Consider the following 22,892-nt stretch of genomic DNA (forward strand, 5'->3'; position numbering starts at 1 on the left):
TATATATATATATATATATATATATATGCCCTCTGATCTCTGAGCCCTTCTTTTTTCATGGAAGGTAGCTTGTATTTTGATAATAGTTTCTCAGCCTCCTTTATGCCTTTAGAAGTTTAGGGTCCAAGGTCCTCTTTTCATTGTGTATATCTCTGTCTTATTTATTCCATTCTGTTGGTGTTCCTGCCAGAGTACATATGTGGGTCTCTTATTAATCTCATTGTAGTTTACTCCAAATAAATAGGTTACCCTCATAAATTTTATAGCTATAATTCTTCTCTGTCCTTGAGCTCTTCCTGAGGGACAATGCCCTTAAGATTTTTAGAAGTTATGTTATTTGACTGAAGTATTGCTTTGGATTTTTCTGAAGTCCTAACAAAGGATTTTATAGTCACCTCTGTAGTTTGATTTTCAGACTATGCTTTCCTGAATGTTCCTTGGATTTGAGGTTTACTTGGAAACTATTTTACAGTTGTTGCATTGTTGGCTGTGTATAGAGGTGGTGGATTTACAAAATCAGCAGGTCCTGGTTCTGGTTTTGAATAACTGTTTTCTCTTGAGATTATCTCTCTTTTGCATTTTGTTATGAGCAGCAAGAAGAAACCAGACAACATCTTAAGCACTGCCCGGAAATCTGTTTAGCTAGACCGTTTGGTTCATGAGATAGTTTTTGCTTTTCCTGTTACTACAGTTAACAGTGTTCCTAACTTTTCTGCCATTACATAGAGTCTTCTGCAGCTTCCTAATATTCACTTTAGCTTCCTGAAACCTTTTAAAGGCCACCCTAGGCTTCTAACAGTTTTTCATGACTCTTTAAGCTATTAATTAGCAGTGTTTTCAAAGTGCTTCCAACTTTCACTTAACTGTCCAGTTCTAAATTCAGTGATTGTAAGTAATTTTATTATGTCACTTGGTGCAATCTGTATTCAAAGTGAGAGGAATTAGATTTCACCATTGATGAGAGGACAACGAAAATACAATGTACAGATTTTAAAATCCTGTCAGATTTCTTAATTTTTTTTTCTAAAAAAAGCATTCATTCTATGGAGCAATGCTAGAGTTTCTGAGTGAAACTATTATGTTCTTTGCTGTTATTTTAAGTTAAAAAAATTCTTTTTTGTTTTTAAATTTATATTTGACTATTCCTTTTATGTAAGAGAGAAAGAGAGATGGAGGTAGAAAGGGAGGGAGGGAGGGAAGGAAACAGGTGGTACCTTTGGCAGCATCTCATCACATCATCCCGCCTTCCAGGCTGCCAGACTCACAGGCATGTGCCCAGTGTGTTCAGGTTGACTTGGGATCTGAACTACAGTTTTCCTTGTGGCTCCAGCACTGGAGTGGCGCCCTGCTGCCTGTGCCACCACAACTGGGCCACTTATTGTTGTTTTAACTGAGGTATTAGAAAAAAGTTAAAAGTCTTGACAGAATCATACATTAAGCAACATTCAAATACTTTGCTTTAGATGATATTCTCTGGCATATTGAGATCATTTTATCAGACTATTGCCTTGAATATAAAATATGTATACACAGATAAGCATTTATGAGAAGTCTTCCCACAGTAAAGTCATTCATCTATAGTCATTCATCTATAGCAGTTTTTTCAGGGAGTAGTCATTTTCTCTCAGGAACATTCATATCACATTGAAACCTCAACATTTTTATATGGAGTTATCTTTATACTGTTATTCTTTTGGGACTCTTGCAAATTGGCTTAAACCGGATTACATCTGCACTTTTAAAATAAAACAACTAATTCCTCATAGAGTTATGCATTTTTGACCAGATCAACACAAAGTCTGATATAGGTTATGAATATAAATTGTAGATAAATAGGACTTTTTCTCGTTTTCATTCAGACTATACTAATTTATCTGTAGCAAGCATGTAGTTTTGTAATTAATTATTTTAAAAAGCAGTATTCATTCTCATATTGTTCTCGAACTAACTAATTGGTTGATTTTTAAAGGACTAATTTTAAGTTTGCTGGTATGGCTTAATGAAATGTTATACAGGTACTTGGTGAATGTTTATTTACATAGTAAAAGAGTTACCATTTGCTGTTTTTAAATAAAATAACAAGGCAAACAGTAATGCTGATGAGAGGATAGATGCCATTCTGATGTTTAGTCCTTTGAATGTTTGGACCTGGAAGGCTTTTGGATTATCACATTCTCTCTGTTACTTAAAACTTTTATGGGGACCAGCAGTTAGCGTAATGACTATGTCGCTGGACTCTCATGTAGTCGACCACGGTTCGAGTCCTGTACCTGGTGGCTTAAACTCACGCTGGGCTTGTGTGTGTGTGTGCCCAAGATCCTGAGAGGAGAATGGAGGAGAAGGGATTGCGGTGTGGCCACCCCCCTGGGGGGTGATTTTTCACTTTCTATCTCCCTCTCTCTTTGTCTTTCTGGCGAGTGCATGCACCCTATAGCAAAAACCTCTCAAAAAAAAAAAAAAAACTTTTATAATAATGTGCCTTGGTATATACATATTTTTCTGTTCATTGTGTGGAGTATCTTTTGGCTATTTAAATCTGGAAATACTCTTAGTTCTATGTATTTTAGTTTTGCTGTACCTTGGTAATTTTTACTTTGTGTCTTTTTTTTCCCCCTCTTACTCTCTCTTGAACTCCCAATACTTGGTTACTGACCTGTTAGATTAATCTTTCAATGATCTTTTCTGAGTTTTTTCTTCTTTTTTCTCTTTTTGTTCTTTCTTGGAGATCTCCTCAAGTTTACCTTCTAACATATTTATGAATGTATTTTTTCCTGTCAAATTTTTCATTTCTAAGATATCCTCCTCTTAGTCATTATCATTACACTATCATTATAATTTTGAGTTTTCTTTTTCCTTTGCTCCTCGTAGAAACACATAGTCAGGTAATGAAGAGAGGCTGGGGATGAGAGAAGCTGTAGAAGAGCGAAGAGGCCCAGGGCCTGAGGAGACCTCCATAGACTGTCAGCAAGTGCAGGGAACTTTCCTTAATGTTTGTTTTGATCTTTGAGCTTTCATTTGTAATGTTCCAATGTCTAGTGATTATGTTTGAGAGAAGCACTAAAATTGCCTTCTGGAGGCTGTGTGTCAAAGAACAGAGCTAGTTGGCTAGTAAGTTTTGCTGGTAAAAAATGTTATGGTTCAATGTTTTGAGGCCCAAATTTACTCTTGTGACTTCTTTCCTGGCAAGCTTGTTTTGGGTGTTTTTGGTCAGCTGAGTTAGCCATTGCTTATATATGTGTACACTTATACACAACTTATATAAAGTTGGGAGTTTGTTTTCAAACTTTCATTTTTTTTTTAGCTGCCAGGCTTTTTGGCATCTCCTATTTATTGTTGACTCCTCCATGTTGTTTGTTTTTATGGGTTTATCCTTTTCTGTGTCTTCCTTGTAGATTAAAAGTGTTTTGGGGGAGGGATAGGCATAAACTCTTGTATTCTGTCATCCATTTCAATGAAAGTGCCTGCCCTTTGTCATTTCTTGGGTGTCCTAAAATTATAATCTTAGATAATGAGTGTAATATGATATTTGTTATGATTTTTTATAAACAAATCTATATAACCCTTCGTATATTTCAGTGATTAAAAAAACACCTTAAGTACTCACAAATTTTAACACAGTTCAGAGTAAAATTATAGTATATTTAATTCTGGTTTATTCATAAATCAAAGTGATTTAAGCTGGAAAGGAGAAGTTCTATAAGGTAGTATTATAAAAAATCAGGGTGATTAAGTCATACCAAATTTGCAATTGATAAGAATCAAAGTAAATTATATCTGTTTTTTTCTGAACCACTGGTTCTTTTCCAAAGTGATTTTCTTTAGGTCATGAAGCAAAGGTGTACCTCTCTACCTCTGGGCCCTACCATATGAGAACAGTTATGAAATAATGAGCCATATCTAATAGATACTGTGCTTGCCTTAACATCTGTATCTGTGAAATCAAAGTTGTTGCTTGGCAACCTCATATTTTCATTTGCAACTCATCTCGGTTACCTTTGGCCCATAAACCTTGCTAGATTTTTGTTTGTTTGCTTGTTTACTCCCAGTTTGGAAGATTCTTTTGGCTGATCCCTGCTCAGTTATAGTACCAGGCACTGGCTGTATTTTAGGATATGGTAGAAGGTTTTGAATGGCTATTTTGGTCTCCTGTTTGTTTTCAGTGAGATTTTTCCTCAGTCTTCTTTTCCCTTTTTGATTATTTCAAAGATGAAAGGTCTTTTCACCATTGTGAGAGATCTATGTTGCCAAGTTTTGCTTCTGCATTTATTTTTAGCTGAGAGGACCTGTATTCTGTGGTAGCCTTTATTATAGTTGTTTCTAGTACAGATTCTGGATTGTTCCTTATCTGGTGACTGGCCTATTATGACAAAGAGCCAGATTGGCATTGCACTGTTGAAAAACTTCATAAAGCTAAATTTTCAGTTAATGTAGATCAAATTCTTTCCTTGGTTTCAAAATTCCAGAAGTCTGAAATTCACCATACTGAACTACTATATTATGAGATATTTATATTTGATATTCAGTACTAGTACTTTGATCCCTTGTGGATCCTGCCTTTTCCATTCTGAATAAGTGCAATTTTCACAAAATTTATGTTATACCATTATCAACTTAAATATTTTCCAAATTTAATTTACTTCTATATAGTTCAACCTATTTACAGTTGGAGAAAAATTAGTGACCTAAATTAAATTGACATTTTCATCAACTTTCACTGTGGTTTTTGAAAAGGAAACACTATATGATAACCATTTCAAGAAGTGATTTCTTAAAAAGAATCAGTGGTATACACCTGTGTCCTGGGTAACTACTCTAAACAAAGCTCTGTAATTTTTTTTTTAAGTCAAGAAAGGTATGGAACATGATTGGAAATAGTGCGTAGTGAATTTCATTTTTATTCCTATCATAGAAAAGCTTGTCTGATGAGAATACATCTTGACAAATTGACATGTTTTGATAGGTACCGGGGTAATTGTACAGATTTTAAAAATTAAACAAAATGTAAACAGAGATTTCTGCAGCAGATTAACCCCAATATCAAAGTTTTTGTGTTAGTTTAAGCATTGCTAAATATGATAAAGACCTTAATTTATGGACATGTCTGAGCATGCGATATATATTTGGTACTGAGATGGGTCAACTGTATTATATAGTAAGAAAGAATTTGTTTTCTGGATGTTATTAGTAGAGCATACTTTCTAACCTTTAGTGTGAGTTGATTAACATATCTTTATTAGTTAAAACTTATTATAAATACCTGAATTGTGTATAAGAAGTCTGCCTTTTAAAGAATATGTATTAACAGAATTGCCCTTCCCTTGCACTACAACTTTAAAACATAGTGTTTTGTTTTTACTAAGGAACATTCGTAATAGTATCATGAATGTGGTATAAAACTCTTATTTGGCGTAGACAAGTAAGTGTTTAAAATATTTGGGATCAGCAAGTAGCATAATGGTTACATTGCTGGACTCCCACATAGTCTACCACGGTTCAAGCCCTGGACCTGGTGGCTTAAGATTCATGCCAGGTACATGTGTTTGTGTGCCCAAAATCCTGAGAGGAGACTGAAGAAGAAGAGGTTGCAGGATGGCCATCCCCCCAAGGGGTGATTTCTTGCTTTTTGTCTATCTCTCTGGTGAGCACATGTACCCTATAGCAAAAATCTCTCTTAAAAAAATAAAATCTTGTCACGTAAAAGATACCATTATGAAAATAGGGTGCACTCAAGTGCATGCGATTTTTTTTTTTTTAGATGATGATGATGATTTGCCATAGGGCATGTGTTTTTTGCCTGAGAGAAACAGAAAAAAACGTGAGAAATCACCCCTCAGAAAAGATGGTCATGCCATAATCCCTCCTCCTCTGTTTTCTTCTCAGGATTTTGGGCATGCACATATACGCGCCTGGCGTGATTTTTAACCTGCCAGATCTGGGACTAAAACCGGGTTGGTCTTAATGGAGTCCAGCACTTCAACTACTACACCACTTGCTGGCCCCAAGTGCATTATTTTTTAAAACAGTACATGTTGAATTTGCTCAATATTTTCTTTAAAATTTAATTTGCCAAAGGGTGTGTGTACTTACCATAGAGAGCAAGAAAGTGAGAAAGCACCCCCCCTGGAGCATGGTCATGGTGCAATCCTTTCTACATTTTCCCCTCCTCTCAGGATTTTGAACATACCCCACATCACACTCCATGTGTTTTTTAAGCCTCCAGGTCCAGGACTAAAATCAGCGGCTTTTCCCCTTGGTCATTTTTTTGTTGTTTAGAAACTCAAAATCAAGCTGAAGGTCACATAAATTTTTTTCTGCTTTCTCTTCTATAGATTGTACGGTTCTGCCTATTAAGGTCTGTAATACATTTTGTCTGTTTTTGTTTTTTCATTGCATAAGGACATCCAGTTGTTTCAGCACCATTTGTTTAAAAGACTATCTTTTCTCCATTAAGTTGCCTGGGTATCTTTTAAAAAAACTAATTGACTGCACTTGTGTAAAGTGCTTTATTCTGTCCCATTAATATATCATTGATATAAGTGTCTGTCCTTTTGCCAGTACTCTGTTGTCTTGATGACTGGTGTTATAGAAGTTTTAAAATGGGACAATATGAGTCTTCCAACTTTATTTTTCATATTCAGTATCGTGTTGGCTATTCTAGGCCTTTTCTTTTCCTTTCCATATGATTTTAGGATTACTTTGTAAATATTTACAAATTATCTTGCTCAAATTATGTTGGGATTAAATCAGTGTTTCAAGTTAGGAACAAATGACATCTTAACAATACCTCTTCTAATCCATGAATGTGGAATGTCTCTTCATTTATTTAGATTTTTTAATTTGTTTCCTAAGTATACACAGATCCTGTACATATTTTAATATGTCAGACCTAAGCCAAGTGTGGTGGTGTACACTTGTAATCCTAGCTACTTCGGAATTAAGGCAGAAGAATTGCAAATTCAAGACCAGTCCGGACAGCATAATGAGACCCTGTCTCTCTTTTTTCTTTCTTTTTTTTTTTTTGAGAGGTTTTTGCTATAGGGCATGTGGGCTCGCCAGAAAGACAGAGAGAGATAGAGAGATAGAAAGCGAGAAATCACCCCCCAGGGGCGATGGCCATGCCGCAATCCCTTCTGCTCCATTCTCCTCTCGGGATCTTGGGCATGCATGCACACGCGCCCGACGTGAGTTTAAGCCACTAGGTCCAGGACTAGAACTGTGGTCAACTACATGGGAGTTCAGTGACATAGCCATTACACTAACTGCTGGTGCCGAGACCCTGTCTCTTAAAAAAAAAAAGGTAGACTTACATGTTTCAATTTCTTTTTCTGGTGCTATTGAAAACAAATTTTTTTTTAAATTTCAGAATGCAGTTGTTTATTGTTGGTATATAGGAAAGCATTTGAGGTTTGTGTATTGCCTTTGTACCTACTGATCTTCCTGTACTGACTGGTTCAAGGAGTTTTTGTAGATTCCTTGAAATTTTCCACACAGTTATGTCATCTGTGAATAAAGATAGTTTTATTTCTTCCTTTTAAACTTTGTAACTTTATTTATTTATTTATTTATTTATTTATTTTATTGTAGTAGGTAGAACTCAAATTTTCTTTTTCTTTAGTATGTATTTGTATCTTCATTTTTATTTTTTCTCTCTGTTTCAGGGGAGATGCCTTTTTTTAATTCATAAATTTAGAACAAATGAAAAATAAGACATAGTATTTGCCTACAAGAGGATAACAGTCTGGTAGGTGAGGCAGCAAGGAAACCGGCGACTGATCCTAATACAGTATAGCAGCTACTGCAGTGTAGCCGTGCATGAAGACTAGGAATCATTTTATTGCCCTTTATTTTCTAACCTTCCACTTTCCACAGAAGGCCCCTCTCTGCCTGCCTCTTCAAGTTAGCCATGGTCATTCTTTCTTCTGGGCCTTTCTCCTCAGCATAAAAATGTAGTTACCTTTTGATCGTTAAAAAAAAGTTAGAAAGGGACCAGCAGTTAGTGTAATGGCTATGTCGCTGGACTCCCATGTAGTTGACCATGGTTCACATCCCAGACCCGGTGGCTTAAACTCACGCTGGATGCGTGTGCGTGCATGCCCAAGATCCCGAGAGGAGAATGGAGGAGAAGGGATTGCGGTGTGGCCATCCCCCCTGGGGGGTGATTTCTTGCTTTCTGTCTCTCTGTCTCTCTCTGTCTTTCTGGTGAGCGCACATGCCCTGTAGCTAAAACCTCTCAAAAACAAAAACAAAAAAAAATTAGGAAAAAAATCATTCATACTCAAATTGTGTGATAGAATAGTTAGAGCCTTTGTTTTTCCACTTGGCCTACACTCCTTTCATTTCTTACCCTGTGCTGAAATGCTCCAAGGTGACCTTCTGAGTATGGTGAGATCACTTTTGCAGTTAATTAATTGGTGATATCCATGGGTTCATCCAAGTCATTTTGTGGAGCGGGCTTTTGGATATGCAGATCTGAATCCCAGGGAATAACTCAGACCGTTAGGGAATCAATGCTTTCTGCAGTTGGTAGTTAAACCATGAGCATAATGAGATTGCTCAAAAAGATGTTTATAGGTTGTTGCTTTTGTCTAGGCATTCTAGCCATTGCTTCCTTAGCAGAGAGGGAAGTTTTCATGAAATATGTGTATGGAATTGCTTTATAATAGGTTTTGTCTGACTTTTACTCCTTACTGTTTAGTATAATCTCACAGACTATCATCGGCACAGAATATCTTTACATTTAAAAATCAGTAAGGTACATACTGGTCGATACATGAAATTTTTTTTCAGCAATGTTTAAAATGTTTAAGTCAGACATACAATAAATATTTGGGGTGGGGCTATTCTTTTTTTTTTTTTGCTACTCCGGCAATCTTGGCTCACAATTTCATTTATATCAGGAATTTTAATAATGTCAACTGTATGTGAAAATCAATATTATTTTCACGCGTTTCAAGCAAGTGTCTTTGGTTTTGTATGTTTTGGAGGTTAATTTCATAAAATCATTTCATAATATTTCAAAGTTTGTGAAAGTGGCATTCTTCTCTGGTAAATGAGCATTTAAGTTTCTATTTGCTCTTAAACACTATTTGTGGAAAAGAAGAGGAATAAGGGGAAAAAATGAATGAAGAAGAAATTATTTTTAAAGACAGATTTGTCCTTTGTTGTATAAACAAAGATGTACAACCATAAATCTTAAGTAAGAACAATTCAGAATGTGGTGATAAAGTAATACAGATGTTTGTTATTTCCTGTTGTATCCTGCTGTCAATTTTGTGATATCAACAACTACTCATTACACTCTTGCAATTATAGGCAAGTCTTTGTGGAGATAGCCAACATAGAAGACACCCATTGTCCTTGAGAAATATAAGCATTGCTTAAATTAAAATATAATGACATAGAAGTGGTTACAGTATTTAAAAATATCTTACTTAAAAAGTATCATGGTCACTATCATATTTTTGAAAAATATTCATAGTATGTAAGGAAATATAATAACCTATTTTTAAATCTACTCCTGTAGATTTCAACTAATGCAATTTTAGTCTTTTGTCTTTGGTGCCCTCTTGTGGATCTTTTAATAAACTGCTTGTAACAACAGTTTTTAAAGGTGTTATTTTTATCTTAAAGTATTTTATTTTATTTTATAAGTGTCTTTATATTTTGTTAATCCTTTAACATGCTGTTGGATGTGAGGAAAAAAGACAAGTCATGGTTAAGGTTGCTTTTACTTTTTCATTTTCTTTATTGTATATCAGTATTGTGCACAGGGAATGTAAGATAATCTTTTGTTTGGAAACTTTTATTACAATGCCAAGAACTTGTACAGTCTTGCATCATGAAGCCTCTGAAGTCCTGCCCACACGCTTTCTCACCATTTAGGCTTGTTGTACTGATGAACAAGTCTTTTATGACTTTTGGACATCCTGAGAGCTTTGATGTAACTAAAACATGTCTGTGAACATGCAAAAAGTTAGAATCCATAAAGTTTCTGTTTGTTAAAGACAGGTATGTCAAAGACAGCAGCTGTATAAGCTATTGTGCTGGTTTTGCAGTAAAATAGAAGGACCACCTACTTATACAATGGGAAGAAAGTTCATTCTTTATACAGATTTCAGATACTGTAAATCTAAGTAATTTTTGATGGTTGAGTACTAATTTATTTTTTTCCACCTGTCAGAGTATGAAGTGATGCTTCAGGGCAAGTTTTTGTTTGTTTGTTTGTTTTTTGAGAGGTTTTTCGCTATAGGGCGCATGCGCTCGCCAGACAGAGAGAGACAGAGAGACAGAAAGCAGGAAATCACCCCCCAGGGGAGATGGCTATGCTGCAATCCCTTCTCCTCCATTCTCTTCTCGGGATCTTGGGCACGCATGCACTCGCGCCCAGTGTGAGTTTTAAGCCACCGGGTTCGGGACTCAAACTGCGGTCGACTATGTGGGAGTCCAGCGACATAGCCATTATGCTAACTGCTGGTCCTTCTTCAGAGCATTTTTTTTTTTTTTTGGACCGGTCCTTCTTCAGAGCATTTTTTTTTTTTTTTGAGACGTTTTTGCTATAGGGCACTTGCGCTTGCCAGACAGACAGATAGAGACAGAGAGACAGAAAACAGGAAATCACCCCCCATGGGGGATGGCCAAGCCACAATCCATTCTCTCTCGGGATCTTGGGTATGCACACACACACGCCTGGCGTGAGTTTAAGCCACCGGGTCCGGGACTCGAACCACGGTCGACTACATGGGAGTCCAGTGACATAGCCATTATGCCAACTGCTGGTCCCCAGGGCAAGTTTTTGAGGGAAAATATTTTTGATGTTTTCTCAGTGGTCCTCTCTTAGATGGGTTGAACATGGTGCCAGTGAGACCAGAGTTAAAACCAGTGTAATCTATAGTGGAAGATTTCACTTTTAACACGGAAAAAATAAATAAGAACAACCCTTTGTATTGATAATAAGGACATTGGGATGATTGATTAATTTTTTTAACCACATTTGGAAATATGATTTTTGAAAGCTTTTTTGGGTCATTTCATTAATTTCATCTTGCTATAGAATATTTTGCTTTATTAGGGCTTTTCCATGATTTGAGACATACAAGCAATTGTACCATAGGTACCCTTTGATTTTTGCCCTTTCTAATTCAAGTAATTATTAGAATTAATTATTCACATATTAGCATCAAGTAATTTTATATTTATCTCCTTGAAGTTGCTCTGCATGTACCTTGATTTCTCATTCAACTCTTACTATGAATTTGGAATTAGTTTTCAGTTCCTCCATCAAATGCTGAATTGATAATGTCCATTAAATAATTTTTTGGTTGCAAATAGCTGCATTGTCTGTTTAGTTTTCTATCCTCGTTTGTTCAAACGGGAATCTTTCACGACCTTCTTTTTAGAGGCAATTTGGTGTCTTTAGGTTGAGAATATTAAAGTTATTTTTGATTCATTGTGTTTGTCTATATAGAATGCTTCTAGAATATGTTGATTCTCTTTTCATGGTTTGTTTCTGATTAGACTTGTCAGTTATGTTACTAGAAGACTCTTTTAGCACATGCTCTCATTAACCTCAAATCTGGATTCAGTAATAATGTTCTCATTCTCGTTTCTTTCTCCATTCTTGTCCTTCTCCAGTTCGTCCTTCAGCTTCCTAAGTTGCTATTATTCTTCTGCCAGGCAACTTATGCTGGCTCCTAAGATGTAAAGCATTCCATAAGCAGTAGGCCATCCCTTAATGTAATCAAACTCACTTAGTGCTTTTCATTCCAGCCAGAATATTTCTTGTGTGTGTGTACGTTTTAAGTCTAGAATGTTGCTGTCTCTTCTTTCCTGATTTTTATCCTAGGAATCGACTTTCTAAGGGGACTAACTTAATTCTGACAAATGAAGTAATCTTAATTCTTTTCTTTGTTGTTTCTACCCATTTTTCTAGTAGCTAGTTTGTTCACATTTTTATTTTGGAAGTTGTAACCTCTTCTTTTGCTGCATTTTATCTCTGAGAAGGATGTGAGTTCTGGATTGGGGGTTGAGTATGAGACCCTATAGGATGGATATGCATTTGTTTTCATCATTCATCTGGGGAGCTACCCTACTGGACTTCTTTAGGTTAATTTCTCAATAGAAAGTTCCCCAGACCATGTAAAATTGAAAGCCAAATTCATTGTAAATTCTAGAGAGAGGCTGCCCTACTCCACCAATACCCCATGCATTTTGTTTATTTGTTTGATCTACCCTTTTAGTAAGGATGTAGAAGTTTAAGATTCCCAACTTTATTAAGGAGTTTCAATTTTATCAATACTTTGGAGAGAACCTAAAGACACCTCTTTTTTCCTTCTTTATCTACTAAGATATAAATATTTAATCACCAATCCCTCTTCCTCATCATTACATGTCCCTAGGACAGCCCTAAAGTCAGATTTAACTTACCACAGCTATTGCAGCTGTTTTGGGCTCATGGGGATTTATTTCCCTTACAATCTTGAAAGCTCAGCTATGGATTTATAGTATATTTGTTACATTATTGCTTGCCATTTTATTAGAGCCTCTAAGAGGTTTTAAAAATATGAGACCACTATAATATTGCAACTTCTCTCATTGATTCCCTTATATATGTTACACATTTTCCTGAGGAATGAATGTTTTCATACTGTAGCAGAATACACACTCAGGGATTCAGCTGAATAAAACTGTGAAGATTACTGCTCTTATCCTGACACTGTACTATGATTATGTTTGTAATAAAGAATTATTTAATATTTCAAGAAGAGAAATAAAATAATTAAAATATTCACATTTAGAATAACTATTTAAGGAGTAGTCTATTCCATTAATGTAACAAATGACAAATACTTTCTATAATGTTTGTGTGGCTATTCTTAAAATCATTCAATTAGCAATCAAATAGTTAAAAAATCCTTTAAGGTGTTTGATATTACAAATGCTAAAATACCTAATGCACAGTCTCTGATTAGTTCTCAGACTCTTATAGCATAAATCTGTCCTAACAGTGGAGTAGGATTTCCTAATAATGTTTTCAAATATTTGTATTCCATGTGGATTTTATGATTCATAAGCTGGATTATCATCAGTACTCTGTTTTGCATTCCTGGCACATGATGGCCACTGATTGAAAATGCTATTGTATTCCTTACTGGAATTGGCTGCTTTCTGCAGTGGGGAAGCATCTGTTCTGCAGACCATTTTTCTGTAAAGTATCAACATGTTTTTCTTCTACTTTTTGTAAGGAATAGCAGAGTATATATAAGTGAGATGTATCAATAACTTTGAAAAAAATAACAGTGTAAATAGCTATCTTATAAAAATAGAAAAAGCAAATGAAATTTTACCAGTAAACATCAAGAATAAGTTTAATTTTCTTTTTTGTTTGTTTTTGTCATAGAGTGCATATGCTTGCTGAAGAGAGACAGAGTGAGAAAGTCAGATTTAACTTACCACAGCTATTGCAGCTGTTTTGGGCTCATGGGGATTTATTTCCCTTACAATCTTGAAAGCTCAGCTATGGATTTATAGTATATTTGTTACATTATTGCTTGCCATTTTATTAGAGCCTCTAAGAGGTTTTAAAAATATGAGACCACTATAATATTGCAACTTCTCTCATTGATTCCCTTATATATGTTACACATTTTCCTGAGGAATGAATGTTTTCATACTGTAGCAGAATACACACTCAGGGATTCAGCTGAATAAAACTGTGAAGATTACTGCTCTTATCCTGACACTGTACTATGATTATGTTTGTAATAAAGAATTATTTAATATTTCAAGAAGAGAAATAAAATAATTAAAATATTCACATTTAGAATAACTATTTAAGGAGTAGTCTATTCCATTAATGTAACAAATGACAAATACTTTCTATAATGTTTGTGTGGCTATTCTTAAAATCATTCAATTAGCAATCAAATAGTTAAAAAATCCTTTAAGGTGTTTGATATTACAAATGCTAAAATACCTAATGCACAGTCTCTGATTAGTTCTCAGACTCTTATAGCATAAATCTGTCCTAACAGTGGAGTAGGATTTCCTAATAATGTTTTCAAATATTTGTATTCCATGTGGATTTTATGATTCATAAGCTGGATTATCATCAGTACTCTGTTTTGCATTCCTGGCACATGATGGCCACTGATTGAAAATGCTATTGTATTCCTTACTGGAATTGGCTGCTTTCTGCAGTGGGGAAGCATCTGTTCTGCAGACCATTTTTCTGTAAAGTATCAACATGTTTTTCTTCTACTTTTTGTAAGGAATAGCAGAGTATATATAAGTGAGATGTATCAATAACTTTGAAAAAAATAACAGTGTAAATAGCTATCTTATAAAAATAGAAAAAGCAAATGAAATTTTACCAGTAAACATCAAGAATAAGTTTAATTTTCTTTTTTGTTTGTTTTTGTCATAGAGTGCATATGCTTGCTGAAGAGAGACAGAGTGAGAAAGAGAGAGAGAGAGGAAGGGAAAGGGAGAAATAACCCACCCCAGCAGGGGGAGGGGAGCTGCCACACTGTAGTCCATTCTTCTCCATTCTCCTTTCAGGATTTGGGGCATGCATGCACATGCACCTGCCATGTTTTTTCAGGCCTCTAGTTCAGGACTTGAACCACTGAGCTGGCCATGTGGCTTACCACAATGCCCTAACCACCACATCACCTGCTGACCCTAAGTTCAATGATCTTTAAAAAGTAAAAAATATTGCTGAAAAACTTTCGATATGAAAAGTTATTAGTGTTGGAATTTTCCAATTTCATATAATCTAGTTTCCATTCCAACTGTACATTATTGATTCCCATTTGAGTGGTACACTCTCATTAGTGGATTGAATGTTTATGCTATTTTTATTGCTATTTATTTCACTGTCAATTTGTAAATTAGATTAGCATCCTTTAGCAAAATGACTACATAAGTAAAAATAATATGCATTTAAAGCAGTCCCTTCTAAACTGGATTAAATGTTTTTATACTTTTAAAGGCTGAGACAATTTTGTGAATTCAAGGTGCAAGCTTCATTATCCCTTTGTTATAGATTCAACACCAGTGTAGGCTCATAAGGCTAAAAGTACTGTTTCATACCAACTAGATGTTATGTTTCTTGTTAAGTTTAATGGTTACCGCATTGAATCTTACAAGAATAAGAGACAAAATGACTCATACATACAAAAATAGATTTAGTGTTTTGGGAGTAAACTGTTTGCAACTATGATAAAATAAGATACTAAACTAGCAGATTTTAAAAAGGAACTGATAGAAAAATCAGCCTTTTCCTTGGTCCAGGAAGAAGAGTGCTGGGCTGCTGGAAAGAGTAAATCTCAGCTTTTTTTAAAATTAGATTTTTGACCAAGTGCAAATTAACCCATTTAAGTGTCATGTCAGTTTCTTTACCTCTTAATTTAGCAACATGAAACATGATCTAGTAAATGTATAATATATATTACATTGAGCTTAAGTAGTACTGTAGATAATTTAAAAATCTTTTATCTTTAGAACCCTTGCTTCTCCATTTATTTGTTTTATGAGTCAGGAAAAATTATTAAAATGATTTGAGCTTTGGAGTCTCACTGGTAAAAGGCAGGTAATAATAACTCCAGGGTCAGTAAAAGACTAAATGGGCATATCCTATTAAAACAAACAAACAAACAAACAAACAGAACTTTAGCATAATGATTGAAGAATGTGGAGGCCTGAATAAAATTGAAGCTCTACAAGACCATGAAAATGAGTCAGTGTACAAAGCTTCATTAAACTTGTTTGAAAAGTATTTCTCTGTAGATGAAGAGGCAGATCAGAATGTTGTGCCCAAAACTACCTCTGATGGCTACACCTTCCAAGTACAGGATGGGACGCCTGGGGCCTTTCACTTCTAGACTGCACAGCTGAGGCACAGAGGTGTTTGTCCTGTGCTATGCTTGGTATCAGTTTGTCTTACTGTTTCTCTACCAAGAACTCTTATTAAATGTGGTTATTGTAGCACTTTTTACAACAAAACTATAACAGTTCCAAACTGTACATACTGTATGAAGCTTGTCCTCCAGATGAGTTTCTTATTTCTATGTGGAATTTCATACCTTGCAATATCCTGTAAATAAAATTAAATTCCACCTTTAAATAAAATAGACTTTAGGGACCAGCAGTTAGCGTAATGGCTGTGTCGCTGGACTCCCATGTAGTCGACTGCAGTTTGCGTCCCGGACACGGTGACTTAAAACTCACACCAGGCACATGTGTGTGCATGCCCAGGATCCCAAGAGGAGAATGGAGAAGGGATTGTGGTGTGGCCATCCCTCCTGGGGAGTGATTTTTCGCTTTCTATCCCTCTGTCTGGCAAGCCCACATGCCCTATAGTAAAAACCTCTCCAAAAAAAAAAAAAAAAAAGAAAAAAAAATAGGCTTTAGCATATTGCTTCTAACTCATTGGTGATGACTATTTTTGTCATTATTAAATGAACAATCAACTGTTAATACCAATATTTGTTAATACGATTATTTTACCTCCTATCATTTCTTCTGTAGTCATTCTGTGTTCTATAATAATAATTTGTTTAAATAAAGTTTTCCCTAGACCCTCACATAACATCGTTCTTAGTTCTGTGCTTTGGCACTACCTCATAATGAGGGATTTCATTCATTCAATAGATTATATAATAAGAACAGTGCCTTGGACCAGATATCAGGAATATAACTACAGGTTTGATTATTGCCCTTACAAATTTTAAAGTCTGATGGGGGGGATTTGGACAAGTCAAGTGTATAGACAGTTAGAATATTGTGTAATAAGTATATGATCTGCATAAACTTAAGGTGCTATGGGAATACAAAGACATGACACCTAATTCAATCTTAGGGTATTTGTGCCAAAAAGAGATGTGTTTAAGTGTGGTTCTGATGTAAAAGGAAGTTGTTATATAAAACACCCCACCCAAATTTATGTATGTATGCTACATGTATAGTCTCCTCATCCAAGGGCAGTCTCTGCTTTGAGGCCTTCTCCACTTGTTAAAGCAGAGTCAAAGGCTCTACCCTTGGTATTTCCATTATACTGTCAACACTTTTCTTCCTGCGCTCGACAGATTGTCTTGTAATTTATTGCTCACATGTCAGTAGATTTCTCTTAAACCTCAAACTCCATAAAAATAAAATATAACAAAACTGTCCTTATTCATCTCTGTATCACCTGTGCCTGATCCACTAGTTGACATATTACAAATGTACAATAAATTCATGTTGAATGAATTAGTAAATAGAAATATAAATTAATTGATTAAGTATTTATCAAGGACCAGCTCTATACCAAGTGTTTTTACAATGGGGCTTCAGAAGCTAAAAAGAAGTCTTTTGCTTTAATCCAACTTACATTCTAGTAGTAGAAAAGGCCAGGTACAGGCCATGACAAATACAGAAGGTGAAGGCATCAGTTTAGATGGGCTGTCTGAAAAAATCCTCACTGAAGAGGTGACATTTAAGTAGAGACCGGAATTGAATAAACGATTGAACTGTCTCAAGAGAGAACATTCCAATCTGAAAGAGGTCAGCCAGTTGAGAGGCTCCAGGAGGAATATGCTTAGAATACTCAAAGAACAGCAAAGGGAAGCCAGCCTGACTGGAGCTTAGTGAGCAAGAAGGAATGTGATAGGAGATAGGATTGGCAGATGTTACTAGGCCAGATCACATTTGGCCATGAGAAAGATTTTGTATTTTATACTAAGTGTGATGGGAGGCCAAATACAGAGTTTTCAGGGAGAGAGTAACATGACATGATTTGTCTTTGAAAGGATCTACATCTGCCTGTTATGTGTGAGATCGAAAGGGTCAAGAATTGAAACAGAGAAACAGTTAGGAGACTTTTTTAATGGTCCAAATGAGGGAAGATGGTGTCATGAAGCAGATGAATTAAATAATTGGTATTGGACTCTTCGGGAATAGGAACTGATGACATAAACTGTTAAAAGTATAAGCCTACACATCTAGCATTTAAGTAGATAAAAATTTAAATGTAAGTAAGGTACAGGTGTACCTTGAAATGCAGGCTAAGAAATAAAATAACTTGATTCTTAGTTCCAGACTTTATTATTAAGTAGATATGTAACCTTAGGGAAGTTTCTTACTTTGCATGGGCCTCCATTTAAAAGAAATTTTTTTTGGTTTTATTGGTTTGTTTGGTTTTTTTAAGTGTATTTATTCCATGAATGAGAAGAAGAATGATACAGTACCTCCCCTTAGCTTCAGCCAGCCTGGGTCATGGGCACACATGTTTCTGGCATAATCATGGAAGTCTTCAGGAATTGTATTCTTTCTTTTCAACTGAAAATTCCATGATTTTGTAATCTATGAAAACAGTGAATATATATTAAATATTTGCTATGTTTCGAATACTGAATAATAGTCTTCAATGGATTCAGAAGCATTCTATTACCCATAAGGTACTTATATTTATAAATGGGTTACAAAACCATTGTTTACAATATGAGAGCATAAATTTAAATGCAAAAGTATAAAAATATGGGTTGTAGCTTCCCCAAAAGTTGGGAAAAGAGGATAATTAATGGGCCAGCAGGTGGTGTAATGGTTAAGTTGTTAGCCTCCCACATGGTCGACTGCAGTATGAGTCCTGTAACCTGGTATTTTGAAACTCACTCTGGACACATGTGCGGCATGCCAAAATCCCAAGAGGAGAATGGAGGAGAAGGGATTGCAGCGTGAGCACCCCCTGATGATTTCTCACTTTCTCTGTCTCTCTGGCAAGTGTATTCGCCTTATAGAAAAAAATCTTTTAAAAAAAGAAAAAGGATAATTTGCATAAGGCTGAATTAGCTATGGAGGTAATAGAGGCTTGATCCTAGGACTAGGTAGGTTTTAATTTAAATGAATAGAGGGGAAAGACATTCTCAGTAGAGAAGATATGAGCAAAGAGGAAGTGTTAATGAGCCTACCATTATTGTGGGGTAGAGAGATTCAGTTAAGATCAGGCTGCCTATAATATGAACAATAGGGGAAATAGGATAGTCCAGGTAGACTGAAATAAGAATACAGAGTACATAAAAACCTAAGAAACCTTTAGCTTTGATTTAGCAAAAACAGGGAGTCATCATGTATTCTTCAGTGGAAGAATAGTGTTCCAGAAAGATATTGGATTGTCAGAAAGGTCACGATGTGTTTTTTTCTATGCAAAAATGGGTCATGACTTTTTCGACAACCCAATAGTTTAGTACCATGTACTTTGAGGAAGGTGTGAAACTACCTTAGTCCAGGTAGCAAGCAGGCATGTTGCATACTTTGTATCTTTAAAAATTGTAGTATCAGGGACTAGCCGATGGCATAGCCTTTACATCACTGGACTCTTCACATTCTCACATGGCTCACTGTGGTTTGAGTCCTGGACCTGGTGTCTTGAAAATCACGCAGGACATGTGTGCGTGCATACCCAAGATCCTGGGAGGAAAATGGAGGAGAAGGAATTGCAATGTAGCCATCTGTCCAGGGAATGATTTCTCACATCCTTTCTCACTGTGTCTCTTTCTCTCTCTTCTGTGAGTGTATACGCCATAAGGCAGAAACCTCTAAAAAAAAATTGTACTACCAATAGAGAAAACTAAATTTCAGAGAAGTTAAATAACTTGCCTGCCGGTCTTATGCCTAATAGGTGATTTGAGCTAAGATTTGAATTAATATCTGTCTGATTGTAGAAGACTAGATGGGAAAGTCTTCAGTCAGGAAGCATCACTTACAGTAACCGAAGTATTCAGTAGTGAGGAGTAATACATCCAACAATAATCAGAATGGTAAAGAAGAGATGGAACTGAGAGAGCACTTTCTTGTAGACGTTATTGACTGATTGAAAGAAAGGATGAAGGTAAGAAAGTGCTGAAGTTTTGCTTTTAGGTAGCTAGGGAAGATTATTGTGCTTTGTGGTGGTATTGGGAGTAGAGGCAGACAGGAGGAACTAGAGATGTGGGTGAATAAAATCTGATTTAGGAATATTGAATTTTAGACACCATTAAGTGATTAAATAGTAAGTAAAGTCAAGGGAGATTTTAGCATTTGAGAGTCCTAAAATGAGATCAAATAGTTGAAAACATGAGAATGAGTAGGTCTTCTGAAAGAAGGAAAGTCATGAAATAAAAGCAGAAGACTTTGTAATGTAATAACCAGGTTTATGTAGACTTAGGAAGAGAGGTATCAAATAGTGTTCAATTACTATTATATCAAATCCCGTAAGTTGCTGAGACGAAACATTGATGTTTATGTTTTCTGCATTTGTATTTTGACCTTTGCCAGAATGAGATTTTGCTTTCATGCTTCTAAGATGGAATAGAATAATAAATGAATTGTGGTACATGATCAGATTTTTTAAAATATCATATTCTTTGGTCTCTCAAACAGGATTTGTTAGTTTATTTTTATGACTCAATTCTAGTCTAACTTTTGGTGAATATTCTAAGTGTATTTTTCGTTCATTATTTCATCCCTGACTTCATTCATCTGTAAAACATTGAAAAGCTAATGTCTAGGATAAGACAACAAAAGTAGAGACAAGAGGGGGCCAGCAGGTGGCATAATGGTTAGGGGCACTCAACTCCCTTGTGGCTGACCACAGTTCGAGTCCCAGACCTAGAGGCTTGCTTTCTCACTTTCCCTCTCTCTCTCTCTCTCTCTCACTCTGTCCCTCTCTGGTCAAATTGAAATAAATAAAGTTAAATAAAATAATTCTTTTTTAAAAAGTAGAGGCAAGAGAAGAAAAAATAGATAAATCCAAATTTATCAAAATTGAAAACTTTTATGCTTTAAGGATACTATCAACAGAGATATGGCCCACAGAACAGGAGGAAATACTTGTAAATCATATATCTGATAAAGGATTAATATCCAGAATATATCAATATTATATGTATAACATGTAGCATTTCTACAAAAAAAAAAAATCCTTTTTAAATATAGGCAAAGGACTTGAACAGACAAATCTCCAAAGAAAATATACAGATGGTAGTAAACATGAAAGATGGCTTAACTTTACTACTCATTAGGGAAATATAAGCCAAGCCACAGTGAGATACCACTATATTGATTTTTAAAGAATTATTTAATTTTAATTATCATTATTATTTTTAAATTCTTTACAGAACATGTTTGCTCACCAGAGAGACAGACAGAGACAGAATGGGAAAGCAAGCCACCAGGTCTGGGACTCAAACTGTGGTCAGCTGTGTGGGAGTCCAGCACTTTAACCACCATGCCACCTGCTGGCCCCACGATACCACTTTATATCCATTAAGATAGCTATTATTCTAGAAAAATGGAAAATAGCAAGTGTTCTCAAGGATGTGGAGAAATTGGAACCATGTGCAATACTGGTGGGAATGTGAATGATATAGCTACTGCGGTAAACAGTTTGAGAGTTCTTCAGAAAATTAAACCTAGAGTTATATGATTCATGAATCATTCTTCTAGTTATATACCCAAAGAACTGAAAGCAGAGACTCAGAAAGTTCTTGTATACCAGCGTTCCCAGCAGCATTCTTTATATAATATATATACACTATTCATGTTATATATATATATGTTGTGTATTGTGTATATCGTATATGTTATGTAGTATATAATGTATATATACATATTATATTTTATATATGTATATTATATATAACATATTGATATATAATTGTGGATATATATATATAAAACACAATTTAAAAGAAAAAGCTAATGACTGTTTCATAGATGATAAACATTATTATGCCTATTGTAGAAGATGCCAATATGTTATGTCTTAAATGTGCTCTCTTGTATGTTAAATCATTTTGTCATTGTGTCCTCTGTTACACATTTGTTGATAATTTACCTCTTTTAATCCTTATTTTAAAAGCAACTAGCAGCCTACTATTTCATCAAATAAGCTTTAAAAACTCAAGCTTTAGGTTAGTTTGGATAATTTTGGTTCTTATGATAACATTTTTATGTTTGTCCTTATGTTGAAATTATTAGTAACAGCAGTATTTTTATCATTATTTATGTATAATATATTCACACCATTGTTAAGAAACCCAGCCGTGTTAGAAGAGTCTTTCTTCATTGCAGTGTTTTGCTTGCAGGATGAAGATGAACTGGATTCCCACACCATGGTGAAGACTAGCTCGGAAAGTGTGGGCACTATGCGAGCCACCAGCACCATGAGCGAGGGGGCTCAGACCATGATTGAACACAACAGCACAATGTTAGAATCTGACTTGGGGACCATGGTTATAAACAGTGAGGATGAGGAAGAAGAAGATGGAACTATGAAAAGTATGTGCCTCTTTCTCATTGAATGTTAGTTTTCTATTTTGAAACTGTACTCACATAGAAACTAGGATAGTTCTTTGTTACTTTTTATAGCTAATTATGGAAAAATTTTGTTTTTTGGCTTTATGTAACAGTAAAAAGGAGTATGGAACAAGTAGTTTTAAAAATGGTATTAAGGCAGAGAGCAGCATATCTTTAACTTAGGGATATGGGAGGGATTTTTTCTTTTTCTCAGAGCGGGTGTGTACTCACCAAGACAGAGAAAGGGAACGTGAAAAAAGCACCTCCCAACCTCATGGGGAGTGATCATGCTGCTGTCCCTCTCCTCCATTTCTTCTCCGTTCAGGACATTGGCTATGCATGCACATGCATCCTGCCTGTTTCTTAAGCTGTCGGGTCTGGTACTCTAACCACATGGTCAGCCATGTAGGATCCAGCCCACATTAACCACCAGCCCTACCTTACTACAGGGTTACAGAACTTTTTTGTTGAAGGCTGCTAACCCATAACTTAAATTGTAATTCAGAGATAAAAAGGTAGTTAACATTTCCAATTAAAAAAGTGAACTTAAAATTCTATTCTAGTCATTACAATATAATATT

General features: G+C 35.4%; 1 protein-coding gene across 1 annotated transcript in view; it reads left to right on the forward strand.

Annotated features, from left to right (window-relative positions):
• Positions 1-22,892, forward strand: part of STK3 (serine/threonine kinase 3) — a 316,622-nt gene that overhangs the window by 176,680 nt on the left and 117,050 nt on the right. Inside the window, exon 9 of the mRNA XM_006159715.2 lies at positions 22,101-22,293. Within this exon, the coding sequence (XP_006159777.1) occupies positions 22,101-22,293 (193 nt within the window). The remainder of the gene's footprint in view (positions 1-22,100; positions 22,294-22,892) is intronic.

This window comes from Tupaia chinensis, unplaced genomic scaffold, assembly GCF_000334495.1.
Source record: "Tupaia chinensis unplaced genomic scaffold, TupChi_1.0 Scaffold000646_1, whole genome shotgun sequence".
Classification (NCBI taxonomy): Eukaryota; Metazoa; Chordata; class Mammalia; order Scandentia; family Tupaiidae; genus Tupaia; species Tupaia belangeri.